General features: G+C 44.7%; 1 protein-coding gene across 1 annotated transcript; it reads left to right on the forward strand.

Annotated features, from left to right (window-relative positions):
- Positions 1-12,370: 12,370 nt before the first annotated feature.
- On the forward strand, positions 12,371-14,111 carry LOC103650104 (protein DOG1-like 4). Its single transcript, XM_008675763.3, has one exon. The coding sequence runs from the start codon at positions 12,929-12,931 to the stop codon at positions 13,601-13,603; it is 675 nt and encodes a 224-aa protein (XP_008673985.1). The 5' UTR covers positions 12,371-12,928; the 3' UTR covers positions 13,604-14,111.
- Positions 14,112-23,227: the final 9,116 nt, after the last annotated feature.

Consider the following 23,227-nt stretch of genomic DNA (forward strand, 5'->3'; position numbering starts at 1 on the left):
GACAAACTTTTCTCCTCATATTATATACCAACTTGTTATATAAAGCGTAATGTCGATCTCTTAATTGTTCAGCAAAAAGAGAAACTTTGGAATAGAACAGACAAGGCCAAGAATTCCTTTTATCTTGGAAAAAATCACATGATTCCTAAGCTTTCGATTAAGCAAATGGTGATAACTTCTTGTCAAGAGCTAAACAAGACCGATATCCGTCTAGGACCAGGCTTCAACAATAGATAGTACTACTCTCATACGAATGATCTATCAAGACTAGGGAGAATACAACTGGTCTCCATAAGATCTTCATATTTCTATCACAAATTACCATCACCAACAACTTAGTGGTCAAGAATTATGGATCTTCCGGTGCCAAGGACCAATGACAGATTAATGCCCAATTTCGCTTCAAGCTCTGTGGTGATGTGGGATTTTATGGCTGTTTTTCTACTGTTCCTACTTCTGGTAGATCAGAGATAGATTATGATAAGCATGTCAAAGGGTAGAATCCAATGTAGTTCTATTACAAAACCCCAGTTATATGTCCATTCCAGACTGAGCGTTACCATTTGACTTATAATGTATACCATACTCGTCAAGGGACTATCTCGAGTCAATTCAGCGACTATGAATATTCACAATTCTAAGAGATGTATGCAACACAAGCATAAAGGTCTTAGACAGGACGAGCAAAGTGGTTTGACAGGAACACACAATAGTTTTCACACCAACATAGTGAAAGTTTTCTCAGAATAACCTCTCGGTATACTCGCAACTTCATGTTGCTAGCGACTACATGTCCTTTTATCTCATAGTTTGCTTCATGTCATTCAGCGACAAATAGAGCAATGTGCTAACATCTGGTTGAGCAATGTATGACTGAGACTTCTGGTCATAAATTATTTGGTAAGGTCTTTTTGCTTACTAATAGAATCCCAATTTGTGATGTCTTCTATGCCAAAAAGGCTTTTATGCATTATATTATATATCTTCGAGTTACTTCAGGTAAAACTTTATGCATGAAAGAGAGCAGAGAATTAACTTATCTGTGTTTCATTGTATTTCAATTTAATTTCCCAGATTTCCAAGCACTATGGAGCTTGATATAGTTGTTATGGCCACTTGGCGATATATATAAATATATGATGCCACACAATACAAATCAAACAAAGTATAGAGCCAAACCAAAATGTTTACAAAGGTTGCGCGACAATGTTACTTTGTGAAAGGGAATTAGGCTTACACCTAGTCCCTAATTAATTTTGGTGGTTGAATTGCCCAACACAAATATTGGACTAACTAGTTTGCTCTAGTGTATAAGTTATACAGGTGCAAAAGGTTCACACTTAGCCAATAAAAAGACCAGGTTTTGGGTTCAAATAAAGGAGCAAGGGTCAACCGAAGGCACCTCTGGTCTGGCGCACCGGACTATCCGGTGTGCCACCGGACATGTCCGGTGCACCAAAGGACTCCAACTCCAAACTCGTCACCTTCAGGAAATTCCAGAGGCGACTCCGCTATAATTCACCGGACTGTCCGGTGTACACCGGACATGTCCGGTGCTCTAAGGAAGAGCGGCCCCAGGAACTCGCCAGCCTCGGGAAAGTGCCCCACTAAAATTCACCGGACTGTCCGGTGTGCACCGGACTGTCCGGTGTAACAGCGGGGCAACGGCTATTTTGGCACCAACGGCTACCTGCGACGCATTAAATGCGTGCGCTGCGCGCGCAGAGGTCAGGCACGCCCATACTGGTGCACCGGACAATCTACAGTGCGTGTCCGGTGCGCCACCGGACATCAAGGCGGGCCCAGAAGTCAGAGCTCCAACGGTCGAACCCAACGGCTTTTGGTGACGTGGTTGTCGCACCGGACTGTCCGGTGCGCCATCGAACAGACAGCCTCACCAAACGGCTAGTTTGGTGGTTGGGGCTATAAATACCCCCAACCACCCACCATTCATAGCATCCAAGTTTTCCAGCTTCCAACCACTATACAAGAGCTAGCATTCATTGCAAAGCACACCAAAAGAGATCAAATCCTCTCCCAACTCCCCACAAAGCCTTAGTGACTAGAGAGAGTGATTTGTAGTGTTCATTTGAGCTCTTGCGCTTGGATCGCTTCTTTTCCTTTGGCATTCTTTCTTGTGATCAAACAGTCACTTGTAATTGAGGCAAGAGACACCAATCGTGTGGTAGTCCTTGCGGGAAGTTTGATTCCCAAGTGATTTGAGAAAGAGAAGCTCACTCGGTCCGAGGGACCGTTTGAGAGAGGGAAGGGTTGAAAGAGACCCGGCCTTTGTGGCCTCCTCAACGGGGAGTAGGTTTGAGAGAACCGAACCTCGGTAAAACAAATCCGCGTGTCTCACTTCATTATTCGCTTGCGATTTGTTTTGCACCCTCTCTCGCGGACTCTATTATATTTCTAACGCTAACCCGGCTTGTAGTTGTGTTTATTTTTGAGAATTTCAGTTTCGCCCTATTCACCCCCCCCCCCCCCCTCTAGGCGACTTTCAATTGGTATCAGAGCCCGGTGCTTCATTAGAGCCTAACCGCTCGAAGTGATGTCGGGAGATCACACCAAGAGGGAGATGGAGACCGGCGACAAGCCCACTACGAGCCAAGGGAGCACTTCATCGGAAGAGTCCCGCACCAAGAGGAAGGAGAAGAAGAAGGACTCCTCCAAACGGAAGGAGAAAAGATCTTCTTCCTCACACCACAAAGAAAAGAAGGAAAAATCTTCTTCCCACAAGTCGCATCGGAAAGGCGACAAGCACAAGAGAATGAGGAAGGTGGTCTACTACGAGACCGACACTTCATCAACATCGACCTCCGACTCCGATGCGCCATCCGTAACTTCTAAGCGCCAAGAGCGCAAGAAGTTTAGTAAGATCCCCTTACACTATCCCCGTACATCTAGACATACTCCATTACTTTCCGTTCCATTAGGCAAACCGCCAACCTTTGATGGCGAGGATTATGCTAGGTGGAGTGATTTAATGAAATTTCATCTAACCTCACTTCACAAAAGTATATGGAATGTTGTTGAGTTTGGAGCACAGGTACCATCCATAGGGGATGAGGATTATGATACGGACGAAGTGGCCCAAATCGAGCACTTCAACTCCCAAGCTACAACCATACTCCTCGCCTCTCTAAGCAAGGAGGAATACAACAAGGTGCAAGGGTTGAAAAATGCAAAGGAGATTTGGGACCTACTCAAGACCGCGCACGAGGGTGATGAACTCACCAAGATCACCAAGCGGGAAACGATCGAGGGGGAGCTCAGTCGCTTCCGTCTTCGCCAAGGGGAGGAGCCACAAGATATGTACAACCGGCTCAAAACCTTGGTGAACCAAGTGCGCAACCTCGGAAGCAAAAAGTGGGACGACCACGAGGTGGTTAAGGTTATTCTAAGATCTCTCATATTCCTTAACCCCACTCAAGTTCAATTAATTCGTGGTAATCCTAGATACCCACTAATGACCCCCGAGGAAGTGATCGGGAATTTTGTGAGCTTTGAATGCATGATTAAAGGATCAAAGAAAATCAACGAGCTTGACGAACCCTCCACATCCGAAGCACAACCGGTGGCTTTTAAGGCAACGGAGGAGAAAAAGGAGGAGTCTACACCAAGTAGACAACCAATTGACGCCTCCAAGCTCGACAATGAGGAGATGGCTTTAATCATTAAAAGCTTTCGCCAAATCCTCAAGCAACGGAGGGGGAAGGACTACAAACCCCGCTCCAAGAAAGTGTGCTACAAATGTGGTAAGCTCGGTCATTTCATTGCAAAATGTCCTATATCTAGTGACAGTGACAAGGGCGACGACAAGAAGGGAAAGAGGAGAGAAAAGAAGAAGTACTACAAGAAGAAGGACGGCGATGCCCATGTTTGCCGGGAGTGGGACTCCGACGAGAGCTCCACCGAGTCCTCCTCCGACGAGGACGCCGCCAACATCGCCGTCACCAAGGGACTCCTCTTCCCCAACGTCGGCCACAAGTGCCTCATGGCAAAGGACGGCAAAAGGAAGAAGGTTAAATCTAAATCCTCCACTAAATATGAATCCTCTAGTGATGATAATGCTAGTGATGAGGAGAATAATTTGCGTACCCTTTTTGCCGATCTTAACATGCAACAAAAGCAAAAATTAAATGAATTGATTAGTGCTATTCATGAGAAGGATGATCTCTTGGACTCTCAAGAGGACTTCCTCATTAAGGAAAACAAAAAGCATGTTAAGGTTAAAAATGCTTATGCTCTAGAGGTAGAAAAATGTAACAAATTATCTAGTGAGCTAAGCACATGCCATGACACTATTGACAACCTTAGAAATGAAAATGCTAGATTAATTGCTAAGGTTGATTCTCATGTTTATGATGCTTCAATTCCCAATCTTAGAAATGATAATGATGATTTGCTTGCTAAGATTAAGGAATTGATTGATTCTCTTGCTAGCCTTAGAATAGAAAATGAAAATTTGATTGCTAAGGCTAAGGATTTTGATGTTTGCAATACTACTATTTCCGACCTTAGAACTAAGAATGATATGTTGCAGGCTAAGGTTGTAGAACTAAAATCTTGCAAACCCTCTACATCTAATGTTGAGCATGTTTCTATTTGTACTAGATGTAGAGATGTTGATATCAATGCTATTCATGATCACATGGTGTTAATTAAACAACAAAATGATCATATAGCAAAATTAGATGCTAAAATTGCCGACCATAACTTAGAAAATGAAAAGTTTAAATTTGCTAGAAGTATGCTCTATAATGGGAGACGCCCTGGCATCAAGGATGGCATTGGCTTCCAAAGGGGAGACAATGTCAAACTTAATACCCCTCTTAAGAACTTGTCTAACTTTGTTAAGGGCAAGGCTCTCATGCCTCAGGATAATGAGGGTTACATTTTGTACCCTGCCGGCTATCCTGAGAGCAAAATTAGGAGAACTCATTCTAGGAAGTCTCACTCTGGCCCTAATCATACTTTTATGTATAAGGGTGAGACATCTAGCTCTAGGCAACTAACCCGTGCCAAGTTGCCTAGAAAGAAAACTCCTATTGCATCAAATGATCATAGCATTTCATTTAAAACTTTTGATGCATCTTATGTTTTGACTAACAAATCCGGCAAAGTAGTTGCCAAGTTTGTTGGGGGCAAACACAAGGGCTCCAAGACTTGTGTTTGGGTACCCAAAGTTCTTGTTTCTAATGCCAAAGGACCCAAAACCGTTTGGGTACCTAAAGTCAAGAACTAAAATTGTTTTGTAGGTTTATGCATCCGGGGGCTCAAGTTGGATACTCGACAGCGGGTGCACAAACCACATGACCGGGGAGAAGAAGATGTTCTCCTCATATGAGAAAAACCAAGATCCCCAACGAGCTATCACATTCGGGGATGGAAATCAAGGTTTGGTCAAAGGATTGGGTAAAATTGCTATATCACCTGACCATACTATTTCCAATGTTTTTCTTGTAGATTCTTTAGATTACAATTTGCTTTCTGTATCCCAATTATGTCAAATGGGCTACAACTGTCTCTTTACTGATGTAGGTGTCACTGTCTTTAGAAAAAGTGATGATTCAATAGCATTTAAGGGTGTATTAGAGGGTCAGCTATACTTGGTAGATTTTGATAGAGCTGAACTCGACACATGCTTAATTGCTAAGACTAACATGGGTTGGCTCTGGCACCGCCGACTAGCCCATGTTGGAATGAAGAATCTTCATAAGCTTCTAAAGGGAGAGCACATTTTAGGACTAACAAATGTTCATTTTGAGAAAGACAGGATTTGTAGCGCATGCCAAGCAGGAAAGCAAGTTGGGTCCCATCATCCACACAAGAACATCATGACTAGTGACAGGCCACTGGAGCTCCTACACATGGACCTATTCGGCCCGATCGCTTACATAAGCATCGGCGGGAGTAAATACTGTCTAGTTATTGTGGATGATTATTCTCGCTTCACTTGGGTGTTCTTTTTGCAGGAAAAATCTCATACCCAAGAGACCTTAAAGGGATTCTTGAGACGAGCTCAAAATGAGTTCGGCTTAAGGATCAAGAAAATTAGAAGCGACAACGGGACGGAGTTCAAGAACTCTCAAATTGAAGGCTTCCTTGAGGAGGAGGGCATCAAGCATGAGTTCTCTTCTCCCTACACCCCACAACAAAATGGTGTAGTGGAGAGGAAGAATCGAACTCTATTGGACATGGCAAGAACCATGCTTGATGAGTACAAGACACCGGATCGGTTTTGGGCCGAGGCGGTCAACACCGCTTGCTACGCCATCAACCGATTATATCTACACCGAATCCTCAAGAAGACATCCTATGAACTCCTAACCGGTAAAAAGCCCAATATTTCATATTTTAGAGTTTTTTGTAGCAAATGTTTTATTCTTGTCAAAAGAGGTAGAAAATCTAAATTTGCTCCTAAAACTGTAGAAGGCTTTTTACTAGGATATGACTCAAACACAAGGGCATATAGAGTATTTAACAAGTCCTCAGGACTTGTTGAAGTTTCTTGTGACGTTGTGTTTGATGAGACTAACGGCTCTCAAGTAGAGCAAGTTGATCTTGATGAGATAGGTGAAGAACAGGCTCCATGCATAGCGCTAAAGAACATGTCCATTGGGGATGTATGTCCTAAGGAATCCGAAGAGCCTCCACATGCACAAGATCAACCATCCTCCTCCACGCAAGCATCTCCACCAACCCAAAATGAGGACGAGACTCAAGTTGATGAAGTAGAAGATCAAAGAGATGGGCCGCCTCAAGATGATGGCAATGATCAAGGGGGAGATGCAAATGATCAAGACAAGGAGGATGAACAACCAAGGCCGCCACACCCAAGAGTCCACCAAGCAATCCAACGAGATCACCCCATCGACACCATCCTCGGCGACATTCATAAGGGGGTAACCACTCGATCTCGTGTTGCCCATTTTTGTGAGCATTACTCTTTTGTTTCCTCTATTGAGCCACACAGGGTAGAGGAGGCACTCCAAGATTCGGATTGGATGATGGCAATGCAAGAGGAGCTCAACAATTTCACGAGGAACGAGGTATGGCATTTGGTTCCACGTCCTAACCAAAATGTTGTAGGAACCAAGTGGGTCTTCCGCAACAAACAAGACGAGCATGGTGTGGTGACATGGAACAAAGCTCGACTCGTGGCCAAGGGGTATTCACAAGTCGAAGGTTTGGATTTTGGTGAAACCTATGCACCCGTAGCTAGGCTTGAGTCAATTCGCATATTATTAGCCTATGCTACTTACCATGGCTTCAAGCTTTACCAAATGGACGTGAAGAGTGCCTTCCTCAATGGACCAATCAAGGAAGAGGTCTATGTTGAGCAACCTCCCGGCTTTGAAGATAGTGAGTACCCTAACCATGTCTATAGGCTCTCTAAGGCGCTTTATGGGCTCAAGCAAGCCCCAAGAGCATGGTATGAATGCCTTAGAGATTTCCTTATTGCTAATGGCTTCAAAGTCGACAAGGTCGATCCTACTTTGTTCACTAAAACTCTTGACAATGATTTGTTCGTATGCCAAATTTATGTTGATGATATTATATTTGGGTCTACTAACGAATCTACATGTGAAGAATTTAGTAGGATCATGACAAAGAAATTCGAGATGTCGATGATGGGGGAGTTGAAGTATTTTCTAGGATTCCAAGTCAAGCAACTCCAAGAGGGCACCTTCATTTGTCAAACAAAGTATACTCAAGACATTCTAACCAAGTTTGGAATGAAGGATGCCAAGCCCATCAAGACACCCATGGGAACCAATGGGCATCTCGACCTCGACACGGGAGGTAAGTCCGTGGATCAAAAGGTATACCGGTCGATGATTGGTTCATTGCTTTATTTATGTGCATCTCGCCGGACATTATGCTTTCCGTTTGCATGTGTGCAAGATTCCAATCCGACCCTAAGGAATCACACCTTACGGCCGTAAAACGAATCTTGAGATATTTGGCTTATACTCCTAAATTTGGGCTTTGGTACCCTCGGGGATCCAAATTTGATTTGATTGGTTATTCGGATGCCGATTGGGCGGGGTGTAAGATTAATAGGAAGAGCACATCGGGGACTTGCCAGTTCTTGGGAAGATCCTTGGTGTCTTGGGCTTCAAAGAAGCAAAATTCGGTCGCTCTTTCCACCGCCGAAGCCGAGTATATTGCAGCAGGCCATTGTTGCGCGCAATTGCTTTGGATGAGGCAAACCCTGCGGGACTATGGTTACAAATTAACCAAAGTTCCTCTTCTATGTGATAATGAGAGTGCAATCCGCATGGCGGATAATCCCGTTGAGCATAGCCGCACTAAGCACATAGCCATTCGGTATCATTTTCTTAGGGATCACCAACAAAAGGGGGATATCGATATTTCATACATTAACACTAAAGATCAATTAGCCGATATTTTTACCAAGCCACTTGATGAACAATCTTTTACCAGACTTAGGCATGAGCTCAATATTCTTGATTCTAGGAATTTCTTTTGCTAATTTGCACACATAGCACACAAGTATACCTTTGATCATATCTCTTTTATATATGCTATGACTAATGTGTTTTCAAGTGTATTTCAAACCAAGTCATAGGTATATTGAAAGAGAATTGGAGTCTTCGGCGAAGACAAAGGCTTCCACTCCACTCTACTACTCATCCTTCGCCGTCACTCCAAGCATCTCTCTAACTTTGGTATAATCTTCACTCATTTATTTTATGACCAAAGGAGGAGAAAGTACTTCGTTGGGCTCTAATGATTCCGTTTTTGGCGATTCATGCCAAAGGGGGAGAAAATATGAGCCCAAAGCAAAAGGACCGCACCACCACCTAATTTTAAAAAAAAATTTGGAGATGAGATTTTCAATTGGTCAATTTCAAATTAGTATCTTATTATGTTCTAAAGGGGGAGGAAGTAGTATTTCAAAAATGATATATCAAAACCCTCTTGAACACTAAGAGGAGGATCTCATTTAGGGGGAGTTTTGTTTAGTCAAAGAAAAAGCATTTGGAACAAGGGGAGAAAAGTTCAAATCTTGAAAATGCTTTGCAAAAAATTTATTCATTTACCTTTGACTATCTTGCAAAAGGATTTTAAGAAGAATTTACAAAAAGATTTGCAAAAACAAAACATGTGGTGCAAATGTGGTCCAAAATGTTAAAAATAAAGAAACAATCCATGCTCATCTAGTAAGTAACATTTATTGGCTCAATTCCAAGCAACCTTTGCACTTACATTATGCAAACTAGTTCAATTATGCACTTTTATATTTGCTTTGGTTTGTGTTGGCATCAATCACCAAAAAGGGGGAGATTGAAAGGGAATTAGGCTTACACCTAGTCCCTAATTAATTTTGGTGGTTGAATTGCCCAACACAAATATTGGACTAACTAGTTTGCTCTAGTGTATAAGTTATACAGGTGCAAAAGGTTCACACTTAGCCGATAAAAAGACCAAGTTTTGGGTTCAAATAAAGGAGCAAGGGTCAACCGAAGGCACCTCTGGTCTGGCGCACCGGACTGTCCGGTGTGCCACTGGACATGTCCGGTGCACCAAAGAACTCCAACTCCAAACTCGTCACCTTCGGGAAATTTCAGAGGCGACTCCGCTATAATTCACCGGACTGTCCGATGTACACCGGACATGTCCGGTGCTCCAAGGAAGAGCGGCCCCAGGAACTCGCCAGCCTCGGGAAAGTGCCCCACTAAAATTCACCGGACTGTCCGGTGTGCACCGGACTGTCCGGTGTAACAGCGGGGCAACGGCTATTTCGGCACCAACGGCTACCTGCGACGCATTAAATGCGTGCGCTGCGCGCGCAGAGGTCAGGCACGCCCATACTGGTGCACCGGACAATCTACAGTGCGTGTTCGGTGCGCCACCGGACATCAAGGCGGGCCCAGAAGTCAGAGCTCCAACGGTCGAACCCAACGGCTTTTGGTGACATGGTTGTCGCACCGGACATGTCCGGTGTGCACCGGACTGTCCGGTGCGCCATCGAACAGACAGCCTCACCAAAAGGCTAGTTTGGTGGTTGGGGCTATAAATACCCCCAACCACCCACCATTCATAGCATCCAAGTTTTCCAGCTTCCAACCACTATACAAGAGCTAGCATTCATTGCAAAGCACACCAAAAGAGATCAAATCCTCTCCCAACTCCACACAAAGCCTTAGTGACTAGAGAGAGTGATTTGTAGTGTTCATTTGAGCTCTTGCGCTTGGATCGCTTCTTTTTCTTTGGCATTCTTTCTTGTGATCAAACACTCACTTGTAATTGAGGCAAGAGACACCAATCGTGTGGTGGTCCTTGCGGGAAGTTTGATTCCCAAGTGATTTGAGAAAGAGAAGCTCACTCGGTCCGAGGGACCGTTTGAGAGAGGGAAGGGTTGAAAGAGACCCGGCCTTTGTGGCCTCCTCAACGGGGAGTAGGTTTGAGAGAACCGAACCTCGGTAAAACAAATCCGTGTGTCTCACTTCATTATTCGCTTGCGATTTGTTTTGCACCCTCTCTCGCGGACTCTATTATATTTCTAACGCTAACCCGGCTTGTAGTTGTGTTTATTTTTGAGAATTTCAGTTTCGCCCTATTCACCCCCCCCCCCCTCTAGGCGACTTTCACTTTGTAATAAGCAGATCAGGTGTATCTGGCGTCAATGCGTGTGCGGCCATCAGGGCTACGACAACACATCAAGCCTTCGTAATAAGAGCAACATGTACAATTATGGCTCGTAATCGGGGTACACGATAAGTCCACGCAACAGACGCAATTGTGGCTCGGTGATAACGACAGATGAACAGTGCCTACAGGGCATGCGAAAAGTACGTGACTCAGCGATGGTGGTCCAACTCAGCAGGAGTGGTCCGATTAAGTGAGAGTGCGATATAGCAATCACATGACACAGCCAAGTTCGTACGACACAAATGCTATGTCGTGTTGCCAGGGCGCAGCCAATACTTAGCCAATGTCATAACTGAGCCGATTAAAAACGTAGCTTGATCAACGCGATCGAGTACCCACTATATAATTTAATCGATCGGCGTGAGTTCGGAAGCTCAACGCAACACAAATATTTAGAGCGATTTGAGTATGCACAGTATAACCTTCACACATTTTAATAATTTTTTCCAATTATCTACTACGAGAAATAAAGCAGAAAATAATACTAGAATTAATGCATGAACATTAGCAGATCAGGTGCATAAAGTTATTTTCACATATTCAAACATGCATTTTCTACTATTTACTACGGAAAATAATTAACCACAATATAAAACATACTTTATTCTATTTGTTATTTGTAACAGGAAATAAATAGAATAAATAATATGAAGCATGTATATAAGATAAGGTTATTTGAAAGTTGATTAATCCAATGGAAATTTAGGAGAAAGACTATATACCGGAAACCAGATAGACCATAGCGGTCCTTTGACCAAGCGTGTCAACAGATTTTTCTTTCTTTATCTCTAGAGCCACATGCACTCAAGGAATTTCATTTCCTTTTTTATAGTGAGCTGACCGATACTATTGCATGCACGCATGCAGTGGCCAGATATCCGCATACAACCGCTTTGACCGAGACCCATAATGGCCCAACAAATATGCACCGCTCAACAAATAATGGCGCAACATCATACGACTTTTGCCCATTTTTTGTTAGCCTTAACAAGAGGTCATACGGCCATGCAGGAACTGCGCGCGACCCGGCTCGGTGGACTGGCTAGATCCCACGCGGATCCGCACCGTATGGTGCTCCATTGCCAATTGATGCGCGTAGGAGCAGGTCTTCCGGGCTCCGGCACAGCGCCGCGACAGTGGTGGAGGGAGGCCACCGGCGGCACAACGGCGGCATGTGCCACACCTGCGCTAGCTTCGTACGGGCGCGCTACCCACCGGATGATTCAAGATAGTGTTTTGTGCAAGTTTTTTTGGTGCTTCACGACCAAGAGGGATGAACTAGCGCGTGCGCATAACGGTGCAAGGTCAGCGCCGTTTTTCAGATACACAGACCCACTATATAATTCGATCTCATCTTCCAGTGAGAGAACTGCGACGGGAGTGGGCGCTTGCAGCGTGGCCGCAACACCACCACGATGACGACGATAAGTTCATGGCACACAGATCGCAACGCGTGCATACCATCAAATCAAGAACATTAAACATACCACTCGATTAGGTAGGGGGAATCGAAGCCTCTCGCGTAGGAGAGTTTGGCTAGGCCAAAGACCTGCCAACTTGACGAAGAGTTGATGCAGATCTGATCTCACAGTAACATCGAGGTAGAACGTGCTGATAACGTGTTAAGAACTACGTTACCACGGATCACCAGATCCGCTCCCTTCCCTCTCGTCAGCAGATTAGGCGCGAGAAGACGTAGAAGACTCGTTTCTCTTGCTATAAGCACGACATAGAAACACACGAGACACAAGGTATAGGGTTTTTCTTTCATGTATCATATGAAGGGGTGTACAAGTTTCTTATATAGAGATGTGAGACCCGTTAGCGGCAAAATTGGTATTTGCCCACGTAACCTAACTAGAGTTACTTGACACATTCAACGGAGGCAGCAGTATTTGTTTATCGCTGTCCTAGTACTCGACGTCGCGTTGTTTAGTAGAAAAAACTAACGTGGCCCCACGCCCCCACGCCTTCGTCTCCTTCCGCGCCCGCCACCAGGTGCTTCCTATTCGCGTCGTGTCTGTTCCTCGGCGTTCGTCCGCATCGTGTCTGTTCCTCGGCCTCCGCTCGCCGTTGCGCGTTTGTCTGCGCGCCTAAGAAAGCAAACCACGCAATCGAAATCCTTAAACGCAAAGAAACCGGGCGCCATTTAAGCTGGCGCGGCCGCAAAGATGCCGCCGCCGCGCTCGCCTCAAGAGCGACGACCCAAGTACTCCCCCCATCCCACCGGCTGACCGGTATGTCCTACCCCGAGGACATGGCGTCGTTCTACGACGCCTGGGTGGGTCGCGAGGAGCAGATCGTGGCCGACCTCACGACCGCGCTCGCCCTCCCGCCCCGGCGCAGGAGCGATGCGCTGGCGCCGCTCGTGGACGCCGCCGTCGCTCACGTCGTGGCCTACTACGAGCACAAGTCCCGGCTCGCTGACCGCGACGTCGTGGCCGCGTTGGACCCGTGCTGGCTCAACCCGCTCGAGCGCACCTTCCTGTGGGCCTGGGGGTGGAAGCCCGCGCTCATGTTCCGCTTCGTCGAGGGCGGCGTCGGCGTGCGCCCCGAGCAGCGGCGCGCGCTGGAGGAGCTCCGCGCCGCCACGGCGGCCAACGAGCGGGAGGTTGACATGCAGGTGGCGGCCGTGCAGGAGTCGCTGGCGGGGCCCCGGGTGCTGGCCGCGCTTCGCAGGCAACCCCCGCTTAACGGCGAGGCCGACGAGGCCGTCGCGGTCGTCGCGCGCTCGCTGCGCGTGCTGCTGGCTGCTGCCGACGCGCTGCGGGACCGCACGCTGCGCGGCGTCGTCGGGCTGCTCGCGCCGGACCAGGCCGGCGCGGTCGTCGCGGCCATGCTGGGGTTCCACCTCGCTGTCCACCGCGCGGGCCGCGACTGGACCTCCAGCCACGGCGGCCAACGGCTCGTCTAGTGGCGCCGCGAGAGTGCGAGACAACACGCCTGATGCTTCAGAACAGAACGGACCTACCTTTTACATCACGTGCAGTCAAAGGAACCAAAAAGCATTTGTCAGTGTCGGCGTATGTGTCCGTCCAAAAAATGTTGCCAATTTCTGTGACGGCATCTGATCGTGTATTTTCTTTCACCATGTCATGTCATGCCACGCGAACACAAACTGTTCGTCGAGTCAAGAGTCCAGGGTCCAGCGTCATCGTGTGTCAGTCATGGTCGTCGTCTGAGTCTTTTTTGAAGTCTGTTCTGGTGGATTGCCGCATGCCTCTCAATCCGGTCGGGTCGTATATTACGACTATCATCGAAAATCCAGTGAGTTGGTGTCCTCAAGCTGCATCACACTTGGGATTGCTGACCGCCATGTTTGCTGGCTGGAGGTTTCTAAGCAAATAACAGCTAGCATGTATCTGTCGCTAGGGTTTGATTGGTTTGGCAGTGGCTTTAAAAAAATTGATGTGAGCTATGAACACGGATGATATTCTATACGTGTACTTATCAGAAAAAATCATCCCGTCGGATTATCCATATATGCTCGCGGATATAAAATCTTACTCATACATGTACTCGCGCTGGTAATTTTACTCGTTGGGTAACCCGTACCCGCTAAGAAGGTCTCAAATTCTAATATTCAGATCATTCAAAATGTCAAATAAGTACGCAAAAACAAGTTTAACTTGAAATATAACAAACCATATGATTACATAACTTGGTACTTAAATAAACAATAGTCGAAGAAGGGTTTTATTTTAACTATGATGGACTTTATTAGATAATAGTATCGGTATGATACGGGTATACCCACGGGTATGCGGGTATGGGTACTACCCACCTGTACCCGTCTATCCAACAGGTAGAGGTTGTTGCCCCCGCGGGTGTAGAAATCATTCCGTACACGCCTACATATTGGGTAAAACCCGTCGAATATATTCGGGTTCGGATACTCATTGTCATCTCTAGCTGTGAATTGTAGAAAAAGCTGGTATAAGTTGTGAGCTGTAAAAAACATAAAAACTGTTTGGTTGATACTGATAAAACCGACTAATAAGGGCGAGCCACATCAAATCAACCGGTCAATACTTATCTAACCATCCAATGCATAGGTGATATAGACGTTTGGTACCAACAAACGCCGCCAACAACATGGTTGATACCAACCAATCAGCTGGCCCATCAACTAGCCAAATGAACTGTCCGAAGTTGGAGCTGGTGGATCAATGGTCTTCCTCTTCTCCACCCTTCATTGATCTCAGGGACTAGACATCCTCAAGATGGCCCTAGTCTTGTGGAATGAAAGTGGAACTAGTATTGTCATCCCTATCGCTTTTCGGATGCATTATGAGTGTTTTTGGTTGATCGTAGGTTTACCGAGGGTGGACGCCAATGTTGGTCACATATCGAAGCTCATGCAAGAGACCATAATAGGGCAACACAACTAAAACAATGACACCTTCCCTCTGCCCAGAAAATGGGGGTATGGGAAAAGGGGGTCCACAACATAAACAAATATATATGTGTGTACATATATGTAAATATAAATATATACATAAATGTCCGCCAGTGGCAACACTTTTCTTGATGTCTTGGACTTTGCTTGATACTTGTTGATCTTCAATTATGGTCTTCATAATGTATTCTTTTGAGATGTTGCTTCCTCAATGCCTTAGTCCAAGTCACTTTTGCATCCTTTGAACTACAAACATAAATACTAGCAAACACATTAGTCTACAGTTTATGTTGATCATCAAACACCAAAATCACTTAGCCAATTGGCCCGGGGTCCATTTTCCTTACAGTCTCCTCCCTTTTGGTGATTGATGACAACACAACCAAAGCAAGTAAATATAACAAACATTTCAATATGCAATCTACTTGCTAGGATGCATGAGTGTCCCCTCGAAGTGAGATTATGGACTTAAGCCTCCCCCTAACTCCATAATTCACTTACTTCCTATTTTAGACCAAAGATACTTGAAAGACCAAAATCACTTATAAGATCAAAAAAATAAAAATTTTGAAAATTGGTGGTGTTTGGTGTTTGATATAGTTTTCATGCTTTGGTCCCTAAGATTTCTCCCCCTTTGGCATCAACCATCAAAAAGGAAGACATTTAAAAGCATATAGGAAGCAAATAAAAGTCTTGCCCTCTAAAAATAATACTCCCCCTAAAAGAGTATTCTCCCTTTTGAAAGAATATTCTCCCCCTTTGTCATAGACGAAGAAATACTCCCCCTGACGGAGATCCTCTACTTAGGAAAAGCACATGAGAAAGAGAGGTGTAAGATATAGATTGATTAGACTAACTCCCCTTAAGCATAGGTAAAAGATATATTTTGGCAACATATGCATTTATAGCAACATGGGAAGTAAAAGATATGAAATATAGTCTAATCAAAGTCTGGAGAAGACATGTAAATGATACCAATTGTGGAATGAAACCACTTGTGGAATCAATTGAAAATTATTGTAGATTTGTAGTGGAGGCTTATTGTCTTTCTCCGGGGACTCCATTTTCCTTCAATGCGACTACTACACATAATAGACTTGAAAACAGGTGTTAGTCTCAAAGACTTAGATTATAGAGTAACCTCCCCCTAAAGATGTGCATACAAGTTTTGAATACTTGTAGGAGACATGCACTTTGATTTTGATATCAAGAGGGGCAATTTATCTATAATCCGAGCATTGGCACATATAAGTCAAAATGACACCATTCGGAGAATACCACTAGTAGGATATAAACTTTGAAGCATTAGTGTCATTTGCTTAGGAATGTTAAATAAGCTATGTGTCGTGCTTAACTAAACATTTTGAACCATGTAGGTTTGCTCAAGAATATGAATTTAAAACTAGCATTCCTACCATATGATTTGACCTAGTATGCATGCAATTATAATCTAAAGTAAATAGCACATGTAAAAACTAGGCATGTAAGGTAAAAAATAGATATAATAAAATAGATACTCATATTTAAAAACAAAGAAATGCAATAAATCTAGTTACCTTAGTCGTGGGTGGGAAATTTGGGTCCAAAGTATTCACTAACCCACTTGGCAATAGACTTGATCCAATGTGACGCATCCCATGATATACATCTTGTTGGTCCTTGTTCTCGAATGCTATACATCAAGAACAAAGCAACACAATTGTTAACGATTAAAGACCTTCGTCCTTCGACACATTATCTCCTTTCGGGTATAATGATCTTCAGACGAAGGTCATGAAGGAAATACCTTCATCATCTCAGTAAACAAATATAAATGAAGGTACATGAAATGCAAAAGAATATAAATAATGATGATATATCAGTAAATTATTTATATTCCCATTTCATAAACATGAATAAATATTCACAATATTTATATTGCATTGATACCTTCGGCTTGCCAGAAGGTGAAAATCCGAGAGTGACGCAAGAGTGATTACAGTCCATCGTGAACAGTACAGTGTTACTGTTCATCTATTTATAGGCACGGGACACAACCCGGATAAAATTACATCCATGCCCCTGACATCTACTATTAACCATAATGCAAACTATCAAGGACTAAGTAGTCTTTTCTACCTTAGGTCGGTTTCGTCCTTCATCTTCGTTAATATGCCAAGCCAAAGCTCCTTTAGTCGTAGCTTCGGCATCCATCCATGTTGCCTTCGGGCTGTATCCTCATATCACACGCCTTTATTCCAAAGCCGAAGCTTCTTGTAATAGTCTATGTCATACTGAAAACATAAGGTTAGTCACGTTTTTGAGGACCTTCGAAAAGGGAAGGCCCCCAAAAGTAGCCCCTCGCAGTATTAATTTGTTTCTTTGTAACAAATTCAGACTGCGACGTGAACTAAGGCGTTTAGCCTAAGGTTCGAAAAAACACCTTCCCTTCGCTAGAATAGCGAGACACTGACAAGTATGGCCCACCAAATTGTGAGGCGCTGGGCATATAAATAGGGACTCGCATTGATAACATTTTGTTGTGCCATTTCAGCTACTTGCGCTATTTTTGTTATTCTGAATTTTCTTGCTCTGCCGAGTTTTGATTAAATTGTAAGCTTCAACATTTGTGCAACCGTTGACTAAATGACTGAAGAGAAGAAGATCGTTGACCCTGCACTGGCTGGGTTTTACGAAGCTATGGAGAAGACAAATGCAGAGAAAAACACCAATGAAATGATGGCTGGGATATCTGAGGATTCCGGCGATAGTGAAAGTTTTGACTTGGAAAGTGGAAATGAAGATGCCGAAGATCGGCCCTGGCGGTCGAGTCATACCATCTTCGGAAAATCAACCATCAAGCAGAGTTAGATTGATGCTATGAAAGGAAGATACTTCCGCGATATTTCTATTGTGAGGGTCGGAGGAGATAGCACTGCCCCTGCGCCCGAAGTAGACGAAGTGGTTGTATACAGGAGCTTCATGAAGGCAGGGCTTCGGTTCCCCCTGAGCAAATTTTTAGTTGAAGTCTTGAAGACTTTTGAAATTTACCTTCATCAGATTACCCCCGAAGCCATCATCAGAATGGGGATTTTTGTTTTGGCTATGAGAAGCCAGGGTTTGGAGCCGAATGCAAAATGCTTCTGCAATATGCATGAGTTGTCATATGAGACGAAGGCTACTGGCAAAGAACAGTATCATAATAATTTTGGTTGTTACGGCTTCGTGCCTCGCTCTGATGTGAGCTATCACGTCCCAACATTTCAGAAAAGGTGGCCAGGAACCTGGATGCAAGAGTAGTTTTATGTGAAGAACAACTTAGTTGAAAGAGAAGATATAAAGGGGATCATTCAACGCCCAATCTGGTCTCGCTTCGGCATTAGGAGGCCAACCACTGTCCTTGGAGATGATATTCAAGCATGCCAGATGGCTTTTAACACTGTATGCACTTATATTGGCACTAGGGACTTAGTCCAGGAGCATATTGCTTAAAGAGTGTGGCCTTTTGGAAGTGGCTGGGAGATGCCAAAGGAAGCTGTTGTCGGGTCTAGTCCAAGCAATTTAGTTTATCTGAAATACACCTTCAGATACAGAGATCAGTTCGATGAGCTGAACGATGACTGGTTGGATTGTATTGAGGCAACTAGTGATGAATTACTTGGGTCCTACACAAGAGCCGAAGATGATGTCATGACATTGGCCTTTGGAGGTCGAGGCAAGAAGAGATTGAACAGGGTTTTTGATGTAATTGGCTTTGTGTACCCAGACTATTGTTATCCCTCGCGAAAGCAGTGAAAGAAAAGAAAGGTTGCTGCCTCAGCAATCTCTGCTACGCCAAAAGGGAAAAAGGTCAAGGTTTTGACACACCGACCCAGGCACTCTAAGACGGCCGAAGTGTCGAAGCCTGCTGAATGGTCTTCTTCTGCCGCTGAGCCATGTCATCCCGCTACTACCGAAGCCACAGTGGGATCAACCAAAGAGCCAATTCCAAAGACAGCAGCGGAGCAGCCAAAAGCCGAAACAACCGATGTGCTTAAGTGTCCTGCCGAAGCTATGGCAAAAACGGCCGAAGAGCTAGAATTGAGGAAATCGGCAGAGGCATCAAAAATTCCTGCAGTAACTCCAAAGAGAAGGAGAATGGTTAGCGTACTAGACGCTGTCATGGAGTCGACAAAGGTACCAACTCCTGCCTCTACAGAAGTGCCCAGCATGAGTGAGAAAAATATAAAGGAGACCGCTGAAGCTGTTACAACTCGTGTTGAAGCTAAAGTTGGGCTCTCAGCTCCCGCAGAAACAGGGCCTATTGAAAACTATTGAAAAGGATACTGAACAAGGACCTTCGGATGCCGCTATGATCTTGGAAAAATAAAGCGTGCCAAAGAAGGTTAAATCTCCTACCCCCGAAACGTCTACTGAAGAGCTAGATTTTATCATATGACATGCTTCGGGTAAACAGTTGTCGAAAGAGCAAATTGCCGAAGCTAAGCACTATGCCAAGGATTTGAAGTATCCAAAAGGATCCTTGGTGTATAATGGCACTGATGAAGACGACTTCATGTACTGCCTTCCGGATAATAAGGAGATATTTGTTTGCCGGGAGATGGCAAAAAATATATGATTCCCAAAGCTAGAACTTGTCCTATCTGCAATGACGAAAGATGACCTTGCGGACAACCTTGCTTATAAAAACTTAAAGGTATATACCCTTTGATTCACGAAGTAAGTTATGTTTATTGGTTTTCTATTTGCTTTTATGTTCTCACACGTATTTTTTGTTTTAGGGCTTGATTCTTAGCAAAGCTTTAAGAGCCCAAAAAGAGGCCGAAGACAAAAGTTGTGCAATTGCACTTGGGAACCTTCGGTCAGAGGTTATCAGACTGAGGAATGAAGCCCTAAAAAAGGATAAAATTCTGCTCTCGTTGGTAGACAGAGTAAAGGTCAGCGAAGCCAAACTTACTGCATAGTCCGAAGCTCATATAGCCGAAGTCGAAGATCTTCAGAGAAAGCTTGCCTAAGCTAATGAAAACTTTGAACTTGCAAAGGCAAAGCAAAAGATAAGTGAATGGACAAGTGCGAGGTTGGAAAAGAATGTGAAAGAGCTTCATGAATCCAAGGAAAGATGTTATGAGAAATCCTTGGATTGCGCCAAGAAATAGAAAGATAGCTTTGCCAAGGTGGGTGCATACTCATCAGAGCAAAAGTTTATTCGGGGCGATCCTGAAGGAGTCATTGAATGGATCAGCGAGAAGGCTAAAGCCTTTGACAAAATACTTAGCGACCGTGGGGATTTCTGCGCCTTTGTCGGTGACCAAGGGTTGCAGCAGTTTTGGAGAAAATTGGTCGTGAACATGTTGAAGCTGCATCCCAGACAGAAACCGTCTTCTCCATAGACGACACGAAGGAGCCTTCAGCCGAAGCTACTTTGATGGGAGGGAAATTGTATTCCAATGTTTGGATGAAGGGCGGCCGCGAGATAGACGACGAAGCTATAAAGAAAAAAGAAAAAGAATCCCATGATGCCCGAGAAGAAGCTAAGAGAGTCGAAGAGGCTGCTGAGCGCGCAAGGCATATAGGTATTATTACTGAATTTTAGCTTCGGTGTTCGTTTCTGGCTTCGGATTAACAACTTGTTCTTTACTACAGCTGAACTTTCACCACCACCTGAGCCATATGATCCCGAGGCTGATCCGGCCATGAAGGCAGCACTAGAAACGATAAGGATTGCCGAAGAAGCCGTTGAAGAAGCTGTCAACAAACTCCTAAATGAAGCTACCGAAAAGATATTGAAAGAAGACTAAATTTTTGTGTACTAAGAAATGTAATATTTGTGTATGAGTCGAACATCGAACATTTGTATGTATATTAATGTAATATATTTCTTTGCGATGCATGAAATCTATGTACTTACCTGTTTTTGAGCCTTCGGCGAAAAAAACACCTTCCCTTCTTTTTATGTTTCTCAAAGAAGAATCACCCCTTCTTATGCCGCAGCTGTTATACAATATTGTTGTCGACGAAGATTTTAGCTGCCGAAGGTACACATTGTGCTTCAGCACATTGTACCATTCAGCAAATATTTTGAAAGAAGCATCTTTGCTTCTCCACAGTTCTGTTGCCGATGCGATATGATGTATGATGTAATGCTATGTGAAATGATACGATGATATGATGCAGCATGATGTTTATGCCGAAGACACATACCCACACGAAAACACACCCAGACTCTGCATCCCCTTAGGAACGACTTTTGAGTCTCTTCACCTTCTATTTCGGTGGCATTTAAGCTCTGCATCCCCTTAGGAACGACTTTTGAGCTTCTTCACCTTCTATTTCGGTGGTATTTAAGCTCTGCATTCCCTTAGGAACGACTTTTGAGCTTCTTCACCTTTTATTTTGGTGGCATATTGGCTCTGCATTCCCTTAGGAATGACTTTTGAGCTTCGGAACTTACTCTGCGCTCCCTTAGGAACGACTTTGTAGCTTCAGAACTTACTCTGCGCTCCCTTAGGAACGAATTTGTAGCTTCGGAAGCATTGGTAAGGGAATGCGTTCCACACTCGATGGTGTGTCCACAATAATATTACATCAAATTGGAGATTAAACCTTCATGAATTGTTTTTCATGCAAGAAAATAAAATGACAGACAAAACTAAGATACACCAGATTAGGATATTCTTTTGATCGAATCATCGTGGCACCTTTAGTAGATGTGCTTCGACTCAGGCATAGTGTTGTTGACTGTGCGAGCTTCGGACTCCTCCCAAAGGTCGCGCATTGTTGAGCGTGGTGATGCCCTTCTGGCTGTTAACTGCGAACCAGTGCAGGTGCTAGCGGTGGTGGTGGCAACTGGGCCTAGGAAGCTTGAGAATGGCTTGCCGAAGCGACAGAGGTTGCAGGCTATTGATTGCCTACATACTCCGGGGCGTAGGGAGAGTAGCACGAAGCGGTATGCAGAACCTGCTTTGGCTGATTCTGCCGTGTTTCATCTTCGGCAATTTCTTTGTGCTTCTAAATCGTGACTTGGCACGTCCTTGTGGTAAGCCCTTTGTCTTCGCCGTAAAACAAACAAAACAGTTTCCTAGGCTGATCTCCATATCTTCCTCTGAAGCTTCTGCCCCCTCTGCCTCTTGGAGCTGGTGGCCTGAAAGAACTTTGTTGCGCCCCTAATGATTGAAAGTTGTGTTGTTGTGTTTGGGTATGATTCCCCCTGTTGTCATTTGTACTAGAACTATGAATCGACCTGACATGCCTAGGGTGGAATCTTCCAACGTAGCCCTAGCCAACTCAGAGTATCTGAAGGCTTCTTCCCTTCTTTGTCGAAAATCATTGTTGGCTCTAATGTACTCATCCATTTTCTTGAGAAGCTTCTCCAAGGTTTGCGGTTGCTTCCTTGCAAAGCATTGCGCTGTAGGTCCTGGCCGGAGCCCCTTGATCATGGCCTCAATGACGATCTCATTGGGCACTATAGGTGCTTGAGCTCTCAGCCGCAAGAACCTTCAGACATACGCCTGCAAATACTCCTCCTGGTCCTGCGTATACTGAAAGAGAGCTTGGGCGGTGACCGGCTTCATTTGAAAACCCTGAAAGCTGGTCACTAACATGTCCTTTAGCTTCTGCCATGATGTAATTGTCCCTAGCCGAAGAGAGGAGTACCAAGTTTGAGCCACACTTTTAACTACCATGACGAAGGACTTCGCCATGACTGCAGTATTACCCCCATATGAGTATATGGTTGCTTTGTAGCTCATCAAGAATTACTTCGGGTCTGAGTGTCCGTCATACATGGGGAGTTGAGGTGCCTTGTATGACGGCAGCCACGGGGTAGCCTGCAATTCTGTTGCTAAGGGAGAAGAATCATCAAAAGCAAAATTGCCATGATGAAAGTCACCATACCATTAATCATCATGGAATGAGTTTTCTTGGCGAAGCTCCCTGTGTTGGGGCCTTCGATCTTGGTCATCCTGAGTGAGGTGACGCATTTCTTCAGCAGCTTCGTCGATCTTCTTCTGAAGGTCGGCGAGCCGAAGCATCTTTTCCCTCTTCCTTTACACCTGTTGGTGGATAGCCTCCAAATCCCTGATCTCTTGATCTAGCTCCTCCTCCTGAGGTGCTGGGCTAGTAGCCTTCCTCTTCTGGCTCCTAGCTTCTCGCAGCGTCTCC

This window comes from Zea mays, chromosome 3 (genome assembly GCF_902167145.1).
Source record: "Zea mays cultivar B73 chromosome 3, Zm-B73-REFERENCE-NAM-5.0, whole genome shotgun sequence".
Classification (NCBI taxonomy): domain Eukaryota; kingdom Viridiplantae; phylum Streptophyta; class Magnoliopsida; order Poales; family Poaceae; genus Zea; species Zea mays.

What these genes read in the sequence shown, in the direction of transcription:
- LOC103650104 (XM_008675763.3), top strand. Translation starts at nt 12,929, where the DNA reads ATGTCCTACCCCGAGGACATGGCGTCGTTCTACGACGCCTGGGTGGGT.